This window comes from Girardinichthys multiradiatus, chromosome 17 (assembly GCF_021462225.1).
Source record: "Girardinichthys multiradiatus isolate DD_20200921_A chromosome 17, DD_fGirMul_XY1, whole genome shotgun sequence".
NCBI lineage: Eukaryota > Metazoa > Chordata > Actinopteri > Cyprinodontiformes > Goodeidae > Girardinichthys > Girardinichthys multiradiatus.
Window position 1 is genome coordinate 3558257 of NC_061809.1, and position 18768 is coordinate 3577024.

An 18768-nucleotide genomic window follows, 5' to 3' on the forward strand; every position below is an offset into this window, starting at 1 on the left:
GAATATTTTTGGAACAGAATTAATCATTAGCCAATTAGCAGAAGACACTACCCTTTTCTTGAAAAATGACAAACAAATTCCAACAGTAATTGACAAAATTCAATTATTTTCAGATGCCTCGGGACTAAAACTAAACCTAAAAAAATATGAACTCCTAGCCATTCATGACACACCCTTAGAAGTAATTGCCAACATTCCAATTTAATCTGAAACTAAATATTTAGGTAGTATTATAACAAAAAACGAAAAAGCTACAGTAAATATTGAAAACAAAATTAAAGAATGTAAATTAAAACTTAACTCGTGGCTTCAACGAGATATTTCTATATTAGGATGGATATACTTATCCAAAATGGAAAGCTTATCAAGATTAATATATTCAACTTGTAGTTCTGCTATCCCAAATAATCTAATTAAGTCTATCAATCAAATGAACCTGAACTTTATCAGGAGAAACAGATCACACTACCTTAAAAAAGGTCACATGATCAAAGAAATAAAAGATGGAAGTCTGAATGACATTTAATGCCTTAATGGCACCCTTAAAATTAATTGGTTGAAATTTTGGATTAAAAATTCAGAATTATTTTGGTACTGTATCCCTAATTACATATTTAACAAAATTGGTGGCTTAAAACGTCTTCTTATAACTGACTTTAACATAAACAAGCTTCCCATTAAACAATCAGAGTTCCATAAAAATTTTTCATCATACTGGAAATTGCTATATCAGAATCAGCTTTATTGCCAAGTTCGTATATACAAACAAGGAATCACTTTGCTCTTTTGTTCTGTTTTTGCATTACAGAATATACAAATTTACAACGTACAATATACACATATATAATAAAAGGTGCATTTGCAACATCTGTATGCTGTTGTTTTGTACTTTATTGAATGTTCAACAGAGAAACAGCCTGGGGAAGAAACTGTCTTTGTGGCGGCTGGTTTTAGTGAACAGTGCTCTGTAGCGGCGGCCTGAAGGTAAAACTCTAAACAGTTTATGTGCAGGGTGTGTGGGGTCTGCAGAGATTTTAGCAGCTCCTTTCCTGACCCTAGACCTGTATAAGTCCTGGATGGAGGGAAGGTCAGCCCTGATTATTCTCTCTGCAGTCCTGATTATTTGTTGCAGTCTGGACCTGTCCTGTTTGGTGGATGAGCCAAACCAGACTGAGATGGATGAAGACAGGACAGTCTGAATGATGGCAGTGTAGAAGATGACCAGCAGCCCCTGTGGAAGGTTGAACTTCTTGAGTTGACTGTACTTCTTGAGGAAGTACAGTCTCTGCTGGGCCTTCTTTCAAACAGTGTCTATGTGTGAGGACCATCTCAGGTCCTCAGAGATGGTGGTTCCTAAGAACCTGAAGTGGTCCACGGCCGATACAGTGTTGTTGAGGATGGTGAGGGGGTGTATGGGGTGGTGTTCTCAGAAAGTCCACCACCATTTCCACAGTCTTGAGTGGGTTGAGTTCAAGGTATTTCTGACTGCACCAGTGTACCAGCCGATCCACCTGCTGTCTGTATGCAGACTCATCACCGTCCTGGATCAGTCCAATGACAGTGGTGTCATCTGCAAACTTCAGGAGTTTCACAGACGAGTCCGATGAGGTGCAGTCATTTGTGTACAGGGAGAAGAGGAGTGGGGATAGAACACACCCCTGGGGGGCACCAGTACTTATTGATCTGGATCGGGAGAAGATGCTCCCCAGTCTCACCTGCTGCTGTCGGTCCGTCAGGAAGCTGTTGATCCACTGACAGGTGGAGGCTGGGACGTTGAGCTGGGTGAGCTTCTGGTGGAGGATGTCTGGTATGATGGTGTTGAAGGCCGAGCTGAAGACTACAAACAGGATCCTGGCGTACGTCCCTGGGTGGTCGAGGTGTTGCAGGATGAAGTGTAGACCTAAGTTAACAGCATCATCTGCCGACCTGTTTGCTCGGTAAGCAAATTGCAGGGTTCCAGCAGGGGGCCTGTGATGTCTTTCAGGTGCTTAACTATTCTCCACACTCTACTATTATATCGAATAATAGGTTCATACTTCATCGCAATAAGTCAATATTTTACAAAGACTGGATGGAGAAAAACATGGTCTATTGTACACTTAATGGATGCCAATAGCTCAATGTTAAATTACAAACAATTCTGTATTAAATATAAATTCAGTCCCCTTAAAATTGAATGTATCAGATCAATTAAGGATTACCAAAACAATTTATCCATCACTCAAAATGTAATGGAACATCAACCTATAACCCTAAAACTATCTACTCTTTCTATTAATGGAATATCACTCACCGATAAAAAAAACGTAACTACACAATTAGAAACAATCTAAATGAAGCTTTATTTCCTGGGAAAATAAATAGAAATATTATTCTTTACAATTTGAAAAAAAAAACTGGAAAAGTTAAGAACTCTGTATCTGAAACGTCCAATACAACCAAAAGCTAAAGAAATGCACTTTAAAATTTAACCCTCTGAAAAATTACTAAGAAACAGACTTAATATTGAGGACAATAACTGCTCATTTTGTGAAAATGATATAGAAACACTAGACCATATTTTTTTTACTATTGCAACTAAACCAAAACATTTTGGAATAACTTAGAAAGTTGGATCGACCCAACAATTATACTTACACAATCTATTTCTTGATATATAACATTTGGAATATTACTGGAGAACAAAAAAATTGAACTCTGTTCTAATCTTATATTCAGTTTGGCAAAATTCTTTATTCATAAACCCATGTTTCTAATTGAATTTCGCTTATATTTAAAATCTCTGAAATATATTAAAAAATATGAAAACCTGTGTTAAATTTCAATGGAATTGCCTACAAATTTGCGATAACCTGGAAAAGTACCCCCCCCTCCCCCTCTTCTAATTATAAATTTTTGCTCTTATGTAATTCTTGTGTATAATTAAGTTAATTTTATTTATTTATTTTTTTGGTTAACGTTTATTCTTTTAAGTTATATTTAACTTTGGTATTTAAATACCTAAGTATGCCTCTTTATGCCTGTTGTGAAATTGCACAATTGTTAATTGCCACACTTTGTACATTTCTTATTAAATAAAGTAAAAAAAAAAAAAAAAAAAGACTTAGCAGCTACTTCCTAGATGCTTGACCTCAGCCAATAGGAGAGAAGCTAAGGCGGTGACACGGTTCCAAAGACCGCCCTCTCTGTCTCAGTCTTGCCCTGTTCGCATTTGCATTTCCAGCATGTTGAGGAGGGAAGGACAATACAGAGATACAGAGTACTCGTACTCGTAGTCTTCCGCTTATCCGGGACCGGGTCGCGGGGGCAGCAGACTCAGCAGAGATGCCCAGACGTCCCTCTCCCCAGACACCTCCTCCAGCTCCTCCGGGGGGAGCCCAAGGCGTTCCCAGGCCAGACGAGAGACATAGTCCCTCCAGCGTGTCCTGGGCCGTCCCCTGGGCCTCCTCCCGGTGGGACGTGCCTGGAACACCTCCCGAGGAAGGCGTCCAGGAGGCATCCGGTATAGATGCCCGAGCCACCTCAACTGGCTCCTCTCGATGTGGAGGAGCAGCGGCTCTACTCTGAGCCCCTCCCGGATGGCCGAGCTCCTCACCCTATCCTATCTCTAAGGGAGTGCCTACGGAGGAAGCTCATTTCAGTCGCTTGTATCCGGGATCTCGTTCTTTCAGTCATGACCCAAAGTTCATGGCCATAGGTGGGGGTAGGAACGTACACCGACCGCTAAATTGAGAGCTTTGTTTTTTGGCTCAGCTCTCTCTTCACCACAATGCACAGTGCCCCCATTACTGCGGCAGCCGCACCAATCAGTCTGTCGATCTCCCGCTCCATTTTTCCCCCACTCATGAACAAGACCCTGAGATACTTAAACTCCTCCACTTGAGGCAGGAACTCCCCTCCAACCTGAAGAGGACAGGCCGCCCTTTTCTGGTCGAGAACCATGGCCTCGGACTTGGAGGAGCTGATCTTCATCCCAGCCGCTTCACACTCGGCTGTGAACCGCCACAGCGCATGCTGTAGGTCTTGGCTAGAGTTCAAGAATCCCTCATGGGAACAAAAATATTGAGGTCCCACCCTGGAGCCAGGCTTGGGGTCGGGACTCGCCGGAGAGCGCCCGGTGACCAGGTTGCTCCGTGCGGGACCCGGCCGGGCCAAGCTTGAACGAGAGACGCGAGGCCATCCCCCAGTGGGCCCACCACCTGCAGGGGGAACCGTGAGGGACCGGTGCAAAGAGGATTGGGTGGTGGACGAAGGTGGAGACCTCAGCGGCCCGATTCCCGGATGCTTAGGCTGGCTCTAGGGACGTGGAATGTCACCTCGCTGGGGGGGAAGGAGCCTGAGCTTGTGCGGGAGGTCGAGAGATATCAACTAGAAATAGTCGGGCTCGCCTCCACGCACAGCGTGGGCTCTGGAACCCATCTCCTTGAGAGGGGTTGGACTCTCCTCTACTCTGGAGTGGCCCACGGGGAGAGGCGGTGGGCTGGGGCGGGTTTGCTTGTTGCCCCCCAGCTCAGCCATCTCGTGTTGGGGTTTACCCCAGTGGATGAGAGGGTCGTATCCCTGCGCCTTCGGGTTGGGGATAGGTCTCTGACTGTCGTCTCGGCCTACGGGCCAAGCGGTAGTGCGGAGTACCCGGCCTTCTTGGCGACCCTGTTGGGGTGCTGAGCATTACATTACATTACAGAGTAATGTAAAAAATAATGGAAATAAATAGGTTCAGGGAAATCCACTGGGTAAAAAAAATACAACAGGGATATTTTAGAAGGGAAAAGATATCAGTGCTTAAGAAATTAAAGGACAGCAAAATAATTTATGTTTAAGGAATAAAACCTGTTTTAAATATATTTGAGTGGTAATAAATATGAAAGAAATGATGGGGTAGGAAAATTAAAGCGGAAAGAAATTCACTTGTATTAAATTAACAAAAGAAAAATATAGAATTCAAGAAAAAAAATTTATTTGAAAATTAGTGGTTTAAATAAAAAATTGGATTAAACAATACATACATATATATTTATATCTGATAAATTGATGAAATATTGAATACATTTTTTTATTATTTTGTTGCATTTAATGTAACACTTTTATATTTCTAGCTACTTTTGGGCCCATTTTATTGAGTCATTTATTTATTCCTGTATTTATTCTTAATTATGGCAGAATTGGTCCTCCATACAAGTCCCTATTAGTGCCACGTAAGTTAAATCTCCCTATTTGTCCCTCGGGTCTGACAGTAAGATGTGCAGTGCTGTGGCTCTAGCTCGTCATGATATTCATCAGCTGAACATTACCTGTCAGTTGCTGACAATAGAAGCAACATCAAATAAGATTGCATTAGCCATGCGTATAGAGCAGTAAAAGCAAACAACAAAAGGTAAAGGTGAAAAGTTGAGATAAAAATTTAAAAAAAGCCCTCCAGGACGGGGTAGCAACAAATTAAAAAATGTCTGACTTGTACTAAAGTCAGCATGTTTGGAAAGTAACGAATTACATTTACTTGAATTACTGTAATTAAGTACAATTTGTCTGTACTTTGCACTTTTTGAGTAGTTTATGCTGTGATTTAAGAATTTTACATTAAATATCACATATGTTGCAGATTTAAAATAAAAATATAATTAAATTGAAAAATCAAATAACAGCAGAAGCAACAGTAGTGATCCATGGATTGGTTAGTAATGAGAGTCCAACATGGTGGCACATCAATCGGACACTAGTGATGCTATAGAAACCCAACAAGTACAGTTGAAATTGACCTCCAAGAAAAAGAAGAAAAGCCATGGCCATACATTAGGGACCGGTTTAACTGCAAGCACAAGAAAGGCAACAGTTTTATTTTGTAGTGTAAACTTTGCCTAAATAATTTTTATGTTGATGTTGACCTTTTTAATGTATGCATTTACGAATTTCAGTTTTATCTGAATGAAGTTTAAGTTTGTTGTGAACCAGGAGTTGATAACAGATAGGCAAGAGGACAAATATGAGGGGGGTGGCGGATGGTTTGCAGGAGAGGTAGAGCTGGGTGTCATCCGCATAGCAGTAAAAAAGGATGTTGAAGTGGTGGAAGATGGAACTGAGGGAAAGGACATAAATAATACAAAAGAAGCTACCCCAGGAAAGAGCCCTGGGGTACACCAAAAGGGACAGGAGAGGGGTGGGAATGGAACATTTCCAGTTGCATGAACTGAGTGTGGCCAGAGAAGTACGAATGGAACCAGGAGAGGGAAAAATCTGTGATGCCAATAGAAGAGAGTCTGTGGATGAGGATGGAGTGTGATATGGTATGAAATGCCATACTAAGATCCAAAAGGATGAGAAGGGAGAGGAGACCAGAGTCAGCTGCCAAGAGGAGGTCATTGGTGATTTTAATAAGGGTCATTTCAAAGGTGATGGGGGAGATGATCATCTGCAGACAACCATAAAGACAGAAGCTGAAAGAAGAAAATTGGGAATATATTTTCATACATATTTCCCAAGTATTCATGATGTCATATGTAGACATGTTTTATTTTTGTGTTGCATTTCTATTTATGAAAGCTGCTCATTCCTCATTTCCTTTATTTAAATGCATTAGAGGGACTCTCTTTTGCTCATCAATTCAATTCAATTCAAAGACACTTTATTGATCCCTGAGGGGAAATTAGAATTCCAGTACAACCCATCCAAACATACAGGTCCTTCTCAAAAAATTAGCATATTGTGATAAAGTTCATTATTTTCCATAATGTCATGATGAAAATTTAACATTCATATATTTTAGATTCATTGCACACTAACTGAAATATTTCAGGTCTTTTATTGTCTTAATACGGATGATTTTGGCATACAGCTCATGAAAACCCAAAATTCCTATCTCACAAAATTAGCATATTATTAAAAGGGTCTCTAAACGAGCTATGAACCTAATCATCTGAATCAATGAGTTAACTCTAAACACCTGCAAAAGATTCCTGAGGCCTTTAAAACTCTCAGCCTGGTTCATCACTCCAAACCCCTATCATGGGTAAGACTGCCGACCTGACTGCTGTCCAGAAGGCCACTATTGACACCCTCAAGCAAGAGGGTAAGACACAGAAAGAAATTTCTGAACGAATAGGCTGTTCCCAGAGTGCTGTATCAAGGCACCTCAGTGGGAAGTCTGTGGGAAGGAAAATGTGTGGCAGAAAACGCTGCACAACGAGAAGAGGTGACCGGACCCTGAGGAAGATTGTGGAGAAGGGCCGATTCCAGACCTTGGGGGACCTGCGGAAGCAGTGGACTGAGTCTGGAGTAGAAACATCCAGAGCCACCGTGCACAGGCGTGTGCACGAAATGGGCTACAGGTGCCGCATTCCCCAGACCTGGGCTACAGAGAAGCAGCACTGGACTGTTGCTCAGTGGTCCAAAGTACTTTTTTCGGATGAAAGCAAATTCTGCATGTAATTCGGAAATCAAGGTGCCAGAGTCTGGAGGAAGACTGGGGAGAAGGAAATGCCAAAATGCCAGAAGTCCAGTGTCAAGTACCCACAGTCAGTGATGGTCTGGGGTGCCGTGTCAGCTGCTGGTGTTGGTCCACTATGTTTTATCAAGGGCAGGGTCAATGCAGCTAGCTATCAGGAGATTTTGGAGCACTTCATGCTTCCATCTGCTGAAAAGCTTTATGGAGATGAAGATTTCATTTTTCAGCACGACCTGGCACCTGCTCACAGTGCCAAAACCACTGGTAAATGGTTTACTGACCATGGTATCACTGTGCTCAATTGGCCTGCCAACTCTCCTGACCTGAACCCCATAGAGAATCTGTGGGATATTGTGAAGAGAACGTTGAGAGACTCAAGACCCAACACTCTGGATGAGCTAAAGGCCGCTATCGAAGCATCCTGGGCCTCCATAAGACCTCAGTGCCACAGGCTGATTGCCTCCATGCCACGCCGCATTGAAGCAGTCATTTCTGCCAAAGGATTCCCGACCAAGTATTGAGTGCATAACTGTACATGATTATTTGAAGGTTGACGTTTTTTGTATTAAAAACACTTTTTTTTTATTGGTCGGATGAAATATGCTAATTTTGTGAGATAGGAATTTTGGGTTTTCATGAGCTGTATGCCAAAATCATCCGTATTAAGACAATAAAAGACCTGAAATATTTCAGTTAGTGTGCAATGAATCTAAAATATATGAATGTTAAATTTTCATCATTACATTATAGAAAATAATGAACTTTATCACAATATGCTAATTTTTTGAGAAGGACCTGTACATCATGACACAAGACAAGGGGGGGACGGGTCACCGAGGCTTTGCTGCCCACTCACAGGCGCTGCCCTTGCTAGATGAGAAAAGAGGTCACATTAGGTAAGTAGAGGGAAAAAATCATATTTCACACTTTATCCTTAGCAAGATACAGTTTGAGATTGTAAAAAACCTCAGCACAAAGAAGCAACAAGTTTACAAAACAACATCATGCTGGGAACGGTGAAGGTGGTGTGAGGGGTGCATATGTTTATCTTGAGCATGTGTGTTTGTGCATGTGAGTGTGTGCAAGTAAGTCCGTGAAGCACTGTCACAGAGGCCATTGTCCTTGATGGTTCGTTGGAATGTTCATCAACCGGCCACAAAGTTCTGAGCAGGTCCACAGATGTTCTCAGGGAAGGGAGGGGGCAGAGAGTCATGTTTACATAACTTCCAGGAGAAGTTGAAGATAGCCAGCCATCAAGGCCGTGCAGGGGAGCCAGATTTAGAAAAAAAAAAATTATTTGGGTTAGGCTGACTCTTAGTTTTCCGTCAGCCTTGAGAGTCTCGCTGGTGCTTCTCAAAGGCGAATCCAAACAGTCAAATTCCTGGTCTTTCTGCCAGATCCGAGCGAACAACTTTCTCCAAGATTTATCCCATTTCACCCCTGAGTCCAGGAACCGCAACCTGCCTGCAATCCTAAGGATCACATCCAGTCTGCGATTTAGCTCACGTAACATCTCAGTCTGAGTGTTGATTGCTCTGAAGATCCCATCACACATGCCAGGCAGCCTCACAATTGCCAGAACAGCTGCTGACATTCTCCGAATTTCTCGATATGCCAGGTAACCGCTTACTCCAAAAAGCAGAAATCCTGATATCAAACATCCAATTATATACACATCTTCCACATCCTCGACTGACATTATCGACAGACACACAATCCTCCACTTCTGCCAGGAGTCCATCGTGTATCCGGAGAAAAATGTCCCGTCCGGGCAAGTGGGCTCTCCTGACCCCTGTCTTCTCGTCGAGAAAATTTGATCAATTGCATTGAGACCAGCTGACCAAATCCATATAAGAGTAAGAAGAAGAGTAACAAACTTTTACTTAAAATGAAATTTTAATGAGGCAATTTTTACTCTTAAACCTTTACACTGGCAGCTTTACTGGCATTCAAGTAAAATTTTATCATAGTAGCTGTACTTATAGTTGAGTTTATTTTTCTCTTCTCTCTATTTTACTCTTTCTAACTCTGGAAGCCAGATGTACTAAAGATGCTGGAGAGTGATAAGATTATTTATGGTGTAGCAGGAGCCAGTTGCTGCAGAGGTTACACAGAGTGAACAATGTAGGTTTACAAATACAATAACTTTCCAGTTTTTCTTCCGTTCTAGTTTGTCAGGTCCAAATTATAAAGTTTGGAAGTTATTTTGTTGAAAGTCAAGAAACTATGTGGCTTTGTTATAGTTTACCTTGTAAACTTTACCTTGTAAACTATAAATAATATTGGCGATCTGAGAATAAAAACCATCACATTAGGTCTGTAACTATGTCCATATATATATTTATAGGACTATATTTTTCATTAAAATTTCAACCCAGTATTTGAAAGTGGGCCAGTCTGACAGGAACTCCCAGGCCATTTTTTCTCCCCAGTCCGCCCCTGCCTTTCATGTTTGATTTTTTATAAAGAAAAAAGAAGATAGTCTTTTTCACATAGATTTTACTACTGCCTCAGAGTATGTCTGCTTAGCATATTTCTCTCCTAGATAAAGTCACTAAAGAAGCAATTAACTCTTCACTTTTTCATTAACATAGAAAGTACTCCTGGATCAGTGCCTTTGCCACCTTCTAAAACCCAGAGTTGGTTGTGGCAGATGGCCTCTAACACTGAGGCAGCTTCTGGTTCTGCTAGAGGTTTTTCTTGTTAAAGGAGAGTTCATTGTCGCTACAGGCATGCTTAGTATGAGATTATGCTGCAAAGTCAATGACTCAATACAATTACAATACAGTCCATCCATCCATCCATCCATCCATCCATGAAAAGAGACTAAACACTTTTAGGAACATCAACATTTATTTCACATGATATAAAACAGATGGGGTATGAACCTTTTGCATATTGACCCTAATAATATTAACAACAACATCTTATAATATTCACTCTTATTTTCAACTTGTACATAAATTATGCTTTCTTCTCAATTTTTTTTGTTTTGTTTACAGTTTATACATGTCTTATATTTGTTTGATGTCCTGAAGCGTCAAAGTCCGCCTTATTGCTTCATACGTGTGCTATTCTCCTACTCGTCACAATCTAGGACAGATTCGCACCCTCTATTTTATGTCTGCTAGCTAAGCAAACCAAAGTGAGAGAGGAAAACTGAAGACAAGCTGCAGAAGCAAATGGAAATCTGAAGCATTCTACTTTGCATGCCCAACAGACTTTAAGAGATTTAAACCACCCAATCCAAATAAATACTTACAAAGGTTAGTCCTTTAAAAAAAGAAGAGAAAAACAGCAGCAAGAAGTGGCACCATCTTGAAGTAAGACTGGCTTTATGTTTGTATATATTTATAATTCATATATACTTTATCTGCATATATGACAAAGGACAACTTGCATTGTAGTTGTGAAAACATGAAGCTCCCAGCCTTAAACAACAAAGAAATCTAAATGAGATAATCAGAAAGCTTCAGTGGTCACTTGGGCTTGAAGTAAAGCACTGCATGTGTTTGAAACTTTGTTTCTTAGGCCATTGGGTGTGCTCAGATCTACAGCTGTACACTCACCTCAAGCAGCTCAGAAATAGTGGGCACTGCTCCTCCACGTGCGGCAATGATTCTTACTAATTTTTCTCATGTCCAGATGAATTTTTATACTGTCTCGAAAGCTCTTTATAATAACATCTATGTATTTGGCAACACAATTCTAGTGTGCTATTGACCCCTAAAACAACTCCCACATGAAGTCAAGACTGTGAAGTGGTTTGCTCTAATTCAGCAGCTCTGAATATAAAGTGGCTCCAAGATGGCCAGAAGTGTTTGCCTGAGACCTTGTTGAGCAACAATCAGGGAAAAGACAGTGTGGTGAAGAACAACACACGGAACACTTTAAAAAGTTGGCATTAAGTCTTAAACGTATTAATGTTTCTAGTGAGGCAGTCCATGGGTTCACACCGTGAAAGGTTGAAGTTCCCGTCTGGCAGGAACTGAGCTTGTATGTGCTTTAGATTTTCCTCAACTGGAAGAGATGCAGTGCCCAGAAGAAGCAGGCATGGCTGATTCAAAGAGTGTTCTGGATGGACAGTTATTACTCTCAACAAAATCTGGCAGCAACTAGGATTTGGCCTCATTCTACAGCTTTCCAAATCAGTATGTTGTCTTTAGCTCTACTGTGAAGGTAGACATATTCTGACCAGTAGGACAACTGGTTTCTGACATTTTGGAACCATACTGAGTCTTGTAAAAGTATTCATACCCCTTTAACATTTACAGATTGTCCACTAAAAACACAAAGTTCATGGGGGTTTCATGTAACAGACCAACACAAACTTCTGCATAATTGTGATGTAACTGTAAAATAATTTTAACAAAAGAGGTGGTCAGAAGCTGGTCAGAGATAATGGAAAGATAGATGGAACTAAATACAGGACAGTCCTGGAAGAAAACCTATTAGATGCTCTAAAAGACATGAGACTGGGGTGTAGGTTGACCTTCCAGCAGGAAAACCACCCTAGACACACAATCAGAGCTACTTCGTGATGGTCTATCACATAAAATTCCAATAAAACAAGTTAAACTTCAAGGTCGTAATGTGACAAAAATGTGAGAAGTTGAAGAGATATAAATACCTGTGCAAGAGGACCTATTCTGACCATTTTGTAGTCTGAACAACAGACTACAAAATGGAGACTGCAGAAAATATCCTCCCCTGTCTTGGATAAGTATAGATGTTAAGATATGTTATTTAGGGAAAGAATGTCTGAGCTTCTTCTGTGTTATTTCTCTGCAGGGCATTAATGAAAGCGGTAGGTATTAGTAAAGTTGTCTTTAATCGTGAACTTAATTTCAACCTTGGAGGTTAAACATGTCTCAATAGTATTCTCCTTCAGGCAGTGGAGAGTCAAAAAACGTCTTTTAAAGTTTAAATACTGTTAAAACTAATAGACATAAACAATACCAGTGAATGATATAAGGCTTAAGAAACACAATCAGAAACCTTAATTACAACCAAATTGTTCCCTACATTGAGAAGATCAGAAATGAACCTTGATTTTTTTCAACACACCCCCCAAACAGGGCAGGGGTTCCTATGCAGTCCATTAAGCCCATATTTCTGTATTAAAATGTCATGTTTTCTTTAGCTGGAAATAAGAAAATTTTCATAATTAACAAAAATAAAGGCTTGAAAATATCAGTTCACCTGCTTGAAAACATCACTTGATCTGCTACTGAGTGTTAGTCTCTGTGTGGACATGTAGGAGTAGTCTCTACGTGGTTTTGTTGGGAATGCCGAAAGCCGTGGAACATGCTCTGTGTTGACTGGCTACATTTGGGCTCTATGGGATGTTGGTTTGGACACTGAGGCTGGCGCTGCTCACGTGTCGCTGCTAACCAAGGTAAATGTCTGCACTGCAGAGAGAAGAGAGACAGAGCATGTTAGTGATGTCTCGCACCTTACTGAATAATGTTCAGTAACCATCGGTTTCATAGATGGATGCGTCAACAAAGAAATGTCCCCATATCTACATGTAAAGCTGTAACATTAAGACAACATGTAGGTTAAAAACTAACCCAAAAGGATCAAACCTTGAAAATCTCATAACAATAAACTGACTGAAGAGAAAAATAAAACTATTAAATGCGGTTTATTGAACATAAAAACTCACCCTCTTTAATGACTTTGTTAGTTAATGACAAGATTTGTGATAATGAGACTTTATTTTGTCTCACAGAAACCTGGCTGCAACTAGAGGATGAGGTTAATTTAAATTATTCAAATTGTTCTAATTGTTGAAATGTTCACATTCCTTGAAATATTGCGAGAGGAGGAGTTGCAACTACCTTTCACTCAGATTTATCATTCATGTATTGTTATTATTAAACCTTTAATAATCCAGGTAAAACCAATTTGAATAAACTTAACTTGACTGCATTGTTTCATAATTAGGATCAAAGAGAATCTAATACATATGTAATACATTTGGAATCTGTATATTTAGATTGAACTGACTTTTTGTAAAGTGCCTTGAGATGTTATATGTTGTGAATTAGAGTTATATAACTAAACAGAATTGAACATAATTGAAATTGAACTGTAGCCTCCTGGAGGAACCCCTATTCTGCTGCCAAAACCACTGAAGGATGAAAACCATTAGACCTTAGAGGGTCTGCTAATTTGTACTCGAGGCTTCAGCCACTTTGCCAGATTCTTGTTCATGTGCAGCTAGTCAACATCAAACCAGGGGTGGACTGGGACTAAAAATAGCTGTGGACTTTTTCCTGGATAGGCTCACTGTGTCCTAACCGCCATCAACAAGGTCATTCTGATATCTGCCAAGATCACCATATACATTTTAAATTGAGAAGAAAACCTTTCACACCTTGTTGTGGTAAAAATCAAAAGTAGCGTTGTTTCTATGACCATACTTGACAAGATAAAAGTTTTCAGTCCTTTTTACCTACAGCTACGGGCCTGACTGTGTTTGTGCAGCTGCGCATGTAATCAGCATAGTTTGTTCAGACAGCTTTAGGGAGAAACCAGGAGTGTGAGACACAGATAGGGATGAAACTAGTTTAGGTACAAGGTCGTGTAAAAGTTTTACAACAAGGCCCATCTAAGCTAATACGTAAATTACCAGACGTGGAATGCTAAAGGTCCCCAGAGCTATGCCCCAGAGCTTCTGCTCATGTCTGCAGTAAACAGGAAGGCAGCACACTCTGCCTTCTCCTTCACATATCGAACGCCTACTGAACATGTCTGAATCATTCTGTGTGCTGTTCTCATCTTGCAAGATTACCAATAAGTGATGATTAATTAAAGATCATTGATCTTGTTCTTGTTAATAAGATTTTTTTCATAACAAGATAAACAATAAAACAAACAATTTAGTAAAAAGGGAATGGTAAATTTATGCTGTGATTAATTCCTAACATTTATATCTTTATAATACTGCGCCGTTGAAATAACTCCCTGGATCATATTTATAAGTTCAACTACAGCTCACCATAGAAATATGAAAGATTAGACAGAGGGAGAAACAATCAGGTGAAAACTGCTTCAAATTGACTTTCTCCCAACTTTGGCCCCTATTTTGTCCTTATTGCCATGTTTCTTTTCAGTACCACAGTTTCCTTTGTAGCTGCAACAAAACGACACTGATCTGATTGGTTGATATCTAAGACTACATTACTGCTCCTGCTGGTAGTTACGCAGCAGCTAACTGAATTGGATATTATTATGTTTTGAAATATTTTTCTTTTAACTTTCTCTCCGTCTTCCTTCCTTATGTTTCCTGGCTCCCATTACTGTGTCTACAAATGGTTCACTCCCCTTTGATAATTTTTATTTATGTAAACTTTCATTTTCTTTAGCCCCCAAATATTAGTTAGCAGCAGCAGGCAAGCTTCCTGTATGGATCACCCTGTAGGATCTGCCCTGCTCTTAATGCTAAACTACAGAGATATTCCATGAGAATTCAAATCTGGCGATCCCACTGCTATTATTACAGATATCAATATAATCTCAGCTGGATCAAAAATGATCAACAGTATGTAGTGAATGGAAGGAGATAATGTCTCATTACAGTTGCATGTGAGTCGGTTTTGCATCATATTCTTATGAAGGGATCGGTCTTTGGTTAATCTGGCCTCACATGTGTGAAACCAACTATTCTTACCAGCCAACATGTTGTTGTTGATGTTGTGTTTCTTGCTGTCTTCAGTCAGCTGTTTGTATGAATCAAGACTCCTCCCAGGGTGATCCTCCTGGCTTGGAGTTTGGCTTCCATCTGTTTCCTCTTCCATGGGCTCAGGGCTTGGTCTCTGAAAGCTGCAATTAGTAGATGTTTATTACACAAAGTCTCTAAATGCAAACCAGAGATATAAAATAACATCACTTTTAAGTATTTCTTGAGAGTTTGTTGCGGCTTGTTGGTCAGCATCTTTTCAACAAAGTCCCTCATCTCTGTGAAACAGTAACTTTGATTGTGCTATGTGTACACAACAATGTCTGGTATTAAATCCTGAAGATATTAGGTTTTGCTAAGATGCTAAAATGTCTGTATTAACTAAATTAAATAAATTAAAGTTTCATAAATGTAAAACCCTACAAAAAGGATGTACCCACTTTTAACGCCATTTAAGCACAACATCTCAGAATTTACTGTGGCCATACAATACTTGTGAGGATCAGAAGGCTGCATATGTTTTAGTGCACATCTGCACCCTATGCATTAAACAAATCCTGTCTCTCCCCAAGAAAATGGGACTGAAGCTACCAAAAGAAAAAAAGAGCAAGAGACAAATCTCATTTTGAGAAGAGAGGTGAGTAGCACAGCAGACATGGTTTAGCCTAATATCAGTCACAAATGTTTTGAAGTGACGTTGGCATTTAATTCTGGCACTGTAAATGCTATCATAAATATATCAGCATCAAATATACGACCACCAACCATTTGACACTGAGACTTTATGATAGAACAGTTCATCTTTATAACGATACAAAGACATTCTCCTGCAGGATTTTCTGGTAGAGAGTACAATTTATGATTCCATCAAGTATAGCAAATAATCCAGGTCTTGAGAAAGTGAAGCAGCCCGAAACCATCACTCTAAGACCACAATATTTGACAATCACTATGATAGTCTATAAGATTATATGCTAATTATCATAAAATGAAAGAATACAAACACACACGACTGAAACATTTCCCAAAATAAAATCAAACTGTTTATCTTACACATAAATGACATGCAAGCAGTGAACTTGTTGACACACATTATTTTTGCTGATAACACCAGCATTTTTGGAACTCGCAGCAGCATTTAGAAATGGCCACAAAATGAAAAGCTAAAAATAATTTAGACCCGTCTCTGACTCTACTGGGAATAACTGTATGAATGCTGCAAGTCACTGACTCGATGCAATCTGCTGGGTTTCCTTAGATAGAAAACCTTTTAACCAATATGAATAATAAAATGAATCTGAGTGCACTATTTGATAGAATTAACTGAAATGTATGTATGACTGGAAATCTGTATGATTCGATTGAATTGACTTTGTAAAGTACCTTGAGAAGATGTGTGTTGTGAACTGGCGCTATATAAATAAAACTGAATTGATCTGAATTGAACACTGTAATCAATGTTAAATGTTTTATTAACATTAAAGCAATCAGGCTCTTCTTTGATACAGCAATTGCTTCCTCTGGTATTGGGATGATTTATCTTTGATGATGAGCTCCAAGTCTTTCAGGTTGGAAGGGCTCCTAGGGGGCTATGTGTGTTTTTAGGCTGTGTGGGGCCACATTAGTCGTTGCTGCATGTTTTATTGTAAGTGAAAACCACCTTGTTTGATAGATAACACAAAGCTTTTTAAAACCAATAGTTAGAATGTGCTTTGCATACAGAAACAAAGAGAAGGAGAGAACCAGCTGTTATGTTTTCACTTTCCACAAAACTCCACTCTGTCAAGGTCTTAACTATGATCATCCCGTTTGCAACGTACAACACTCTTACACATACAGACCTGTTTTTGGTGGTGGTGGTGTTTATAGGAGAGCTGGTCAGATCTTGGCCTTTGCTTTCCTCATCTTCAAAAGGCATAAAGTTTACAAACTCTACATGCTTTGGCTCTGTGCCGAGGTCCACAATCACCACCCTCTGTTTCTCAAACAGCTAAAAAACAAACATTATACTTTTAGAAAGAACTGAAAGAGCTGACAATAGCATAAAAAGACCAGCATTTAGCAAATAAATTCTAGTTATTGTATATTAGCAACAATTAGTGCCTTCCTTAGCTTCATGAGTAAATCAAATTATAATAAGATTTTTAAATGATTATCTTCACTCTGGCTTTTTTAATAAGCTACCTTAGTTTTTGACTCATGAGTCAAGGTTTTTAGAAATATATCATGGCAGCTACAGGATCAGAATCAAAATGAGAATCAGCTGTATTTGTCAAGTTTGTGCACACTAACAAGGAATCTGACTTTGTTTCCACTTTGCTCTCAGTGACATTTTCAATACAATTAAATTTGCAAGCAGCGTTGGGTGACCCTCGCAACTCAGGGCCACTCCGGCATGTGTCCGGCACCGCCGCCTCATTGGCTGCAGCGAATCTGCCATGGAGTTCTGCACTCAGCCATCAGGCGGCAGCATAGGCAAGCCTTGACATCACGTTCAGGCAGGCTCAGTTCAGCTCTGCCAAGAAGTGTTCATGATTCTGCAGAAATCTTTAGGTTAAGGATTTAACCCCGGTTCTCAGAAACATGAGTGAGGTATCTCACTACGGGACACGTCTCCAGCGCCTGTCCCCCAGAAGCTCTATTACATTACGCCAGTCTTGACTGGCAGGCGGAAGTGACGTCCGCTCCCATGGGAGGACTTCCTCCCAGTATAAAAGTCGACGTCACGTAGGTGATCTTCAGTTTAATAAGCACACCTCTTCCTCGCTCCCTGCAAGGAGGGTGATCTGGTGAGATACCTCACTCATGTTTCAGAGAACCGGGGTTAAATCCTTAACCTAAAGTTCTCTTTCAACATTCGTTTCGGTATCTCACTACGGGATATTTCTGCTCCCGTATTGCCAGATAAGCTCACTTGAAGACCAACAGATTGCATCTTGCATTCATGGCAATGTGGAACCCACACCCAGAACCGTGTGAGCCAGTGTGGGCCTGGTGACATCCAGTTTATAGAACCTAGTGAAGGTGTGAGGGGTCGCCCAGTTGGCAGCCTCACATATTTCCTCCACAGGTATACCCTGGAACAATGCCCAGGATGATGCCACACCACGAGTGGAATGAGCCCGCAGACCTGCAGGGGGTGCAAGGCCTCTGCTCTCATAAGCCATAATAATAGCCCCCACTACCCAATGCGAAAGACGTTGCTTTGTGAGAGGCTTTCCTTTATGTGATGAAGCCCACGACACAAACAGCTGCTCTGATTTACGAAAATCTGCTGTTCTTTTCACATATAACCGCAGAGCTCGTACTGGGCAGAGCGTATGCAGTCGTTCATGCTCCTGAGAGGAGAATGGTGGTGGGTAGAAAGCCATTAATTCAAGGGCACCTTGAATATATATATATTATATATAATATAGGTAATATATACCTTAGGTATAAAGGCAGGATTAGGTTTCAGTAAAACCCTTGACTCACCAAGAAACTATCATGCTACCACTCTATCTGCTATATTCTCATACTACTCTCCGATTTTTCATTATTTGCTGTTATTTTAGCTCTTTACCTCTGTGTTCTCTCTCTGTTTCTTATCTTTCTAGAAGTAACACTTGACCTGGCTCTGTGTTTAGCTGTGGCAGCTTCCTGG

The 18768-nt window shown here is 40.3% G+C and overlaps 1 protein-coding gene across 10 annotated transcripts in view; it reads right to left on the bottom strand.

The window, feature by feature from the left end:
* Positions 1–10272: 10272 nt before the first annotated feature.
* Positions 10273–18768, bottom strand: part of LOC124882911 (pleckstrin homology domain-containing family A member 5-like) — a 171395-nt gene continuing 162899 nt past the window's right edge. For all 10 annotated transcript variants that reach the window (XM_047389575.1, XM_047389580.1, XM_047389577.1 and 7 more), the window contains 3 exons: positions 16967–17115; positions 15117–15268; positions 10273–12849 (listed from right to left, as the gene is read on the bottom strand). In XM_047389575.1, coding sequence (XP_047245531.1) covers positions 12815–12849; positions 15117–15268; positions 16967–17115 — 336 coding nt within the window. In that variant the 3' untranslated portion in view covers positions 10273–12814. The remainder of the gene's footprint in view (positions 12850–15116; positions 15269–16966; positions 17116–18768) is intronic.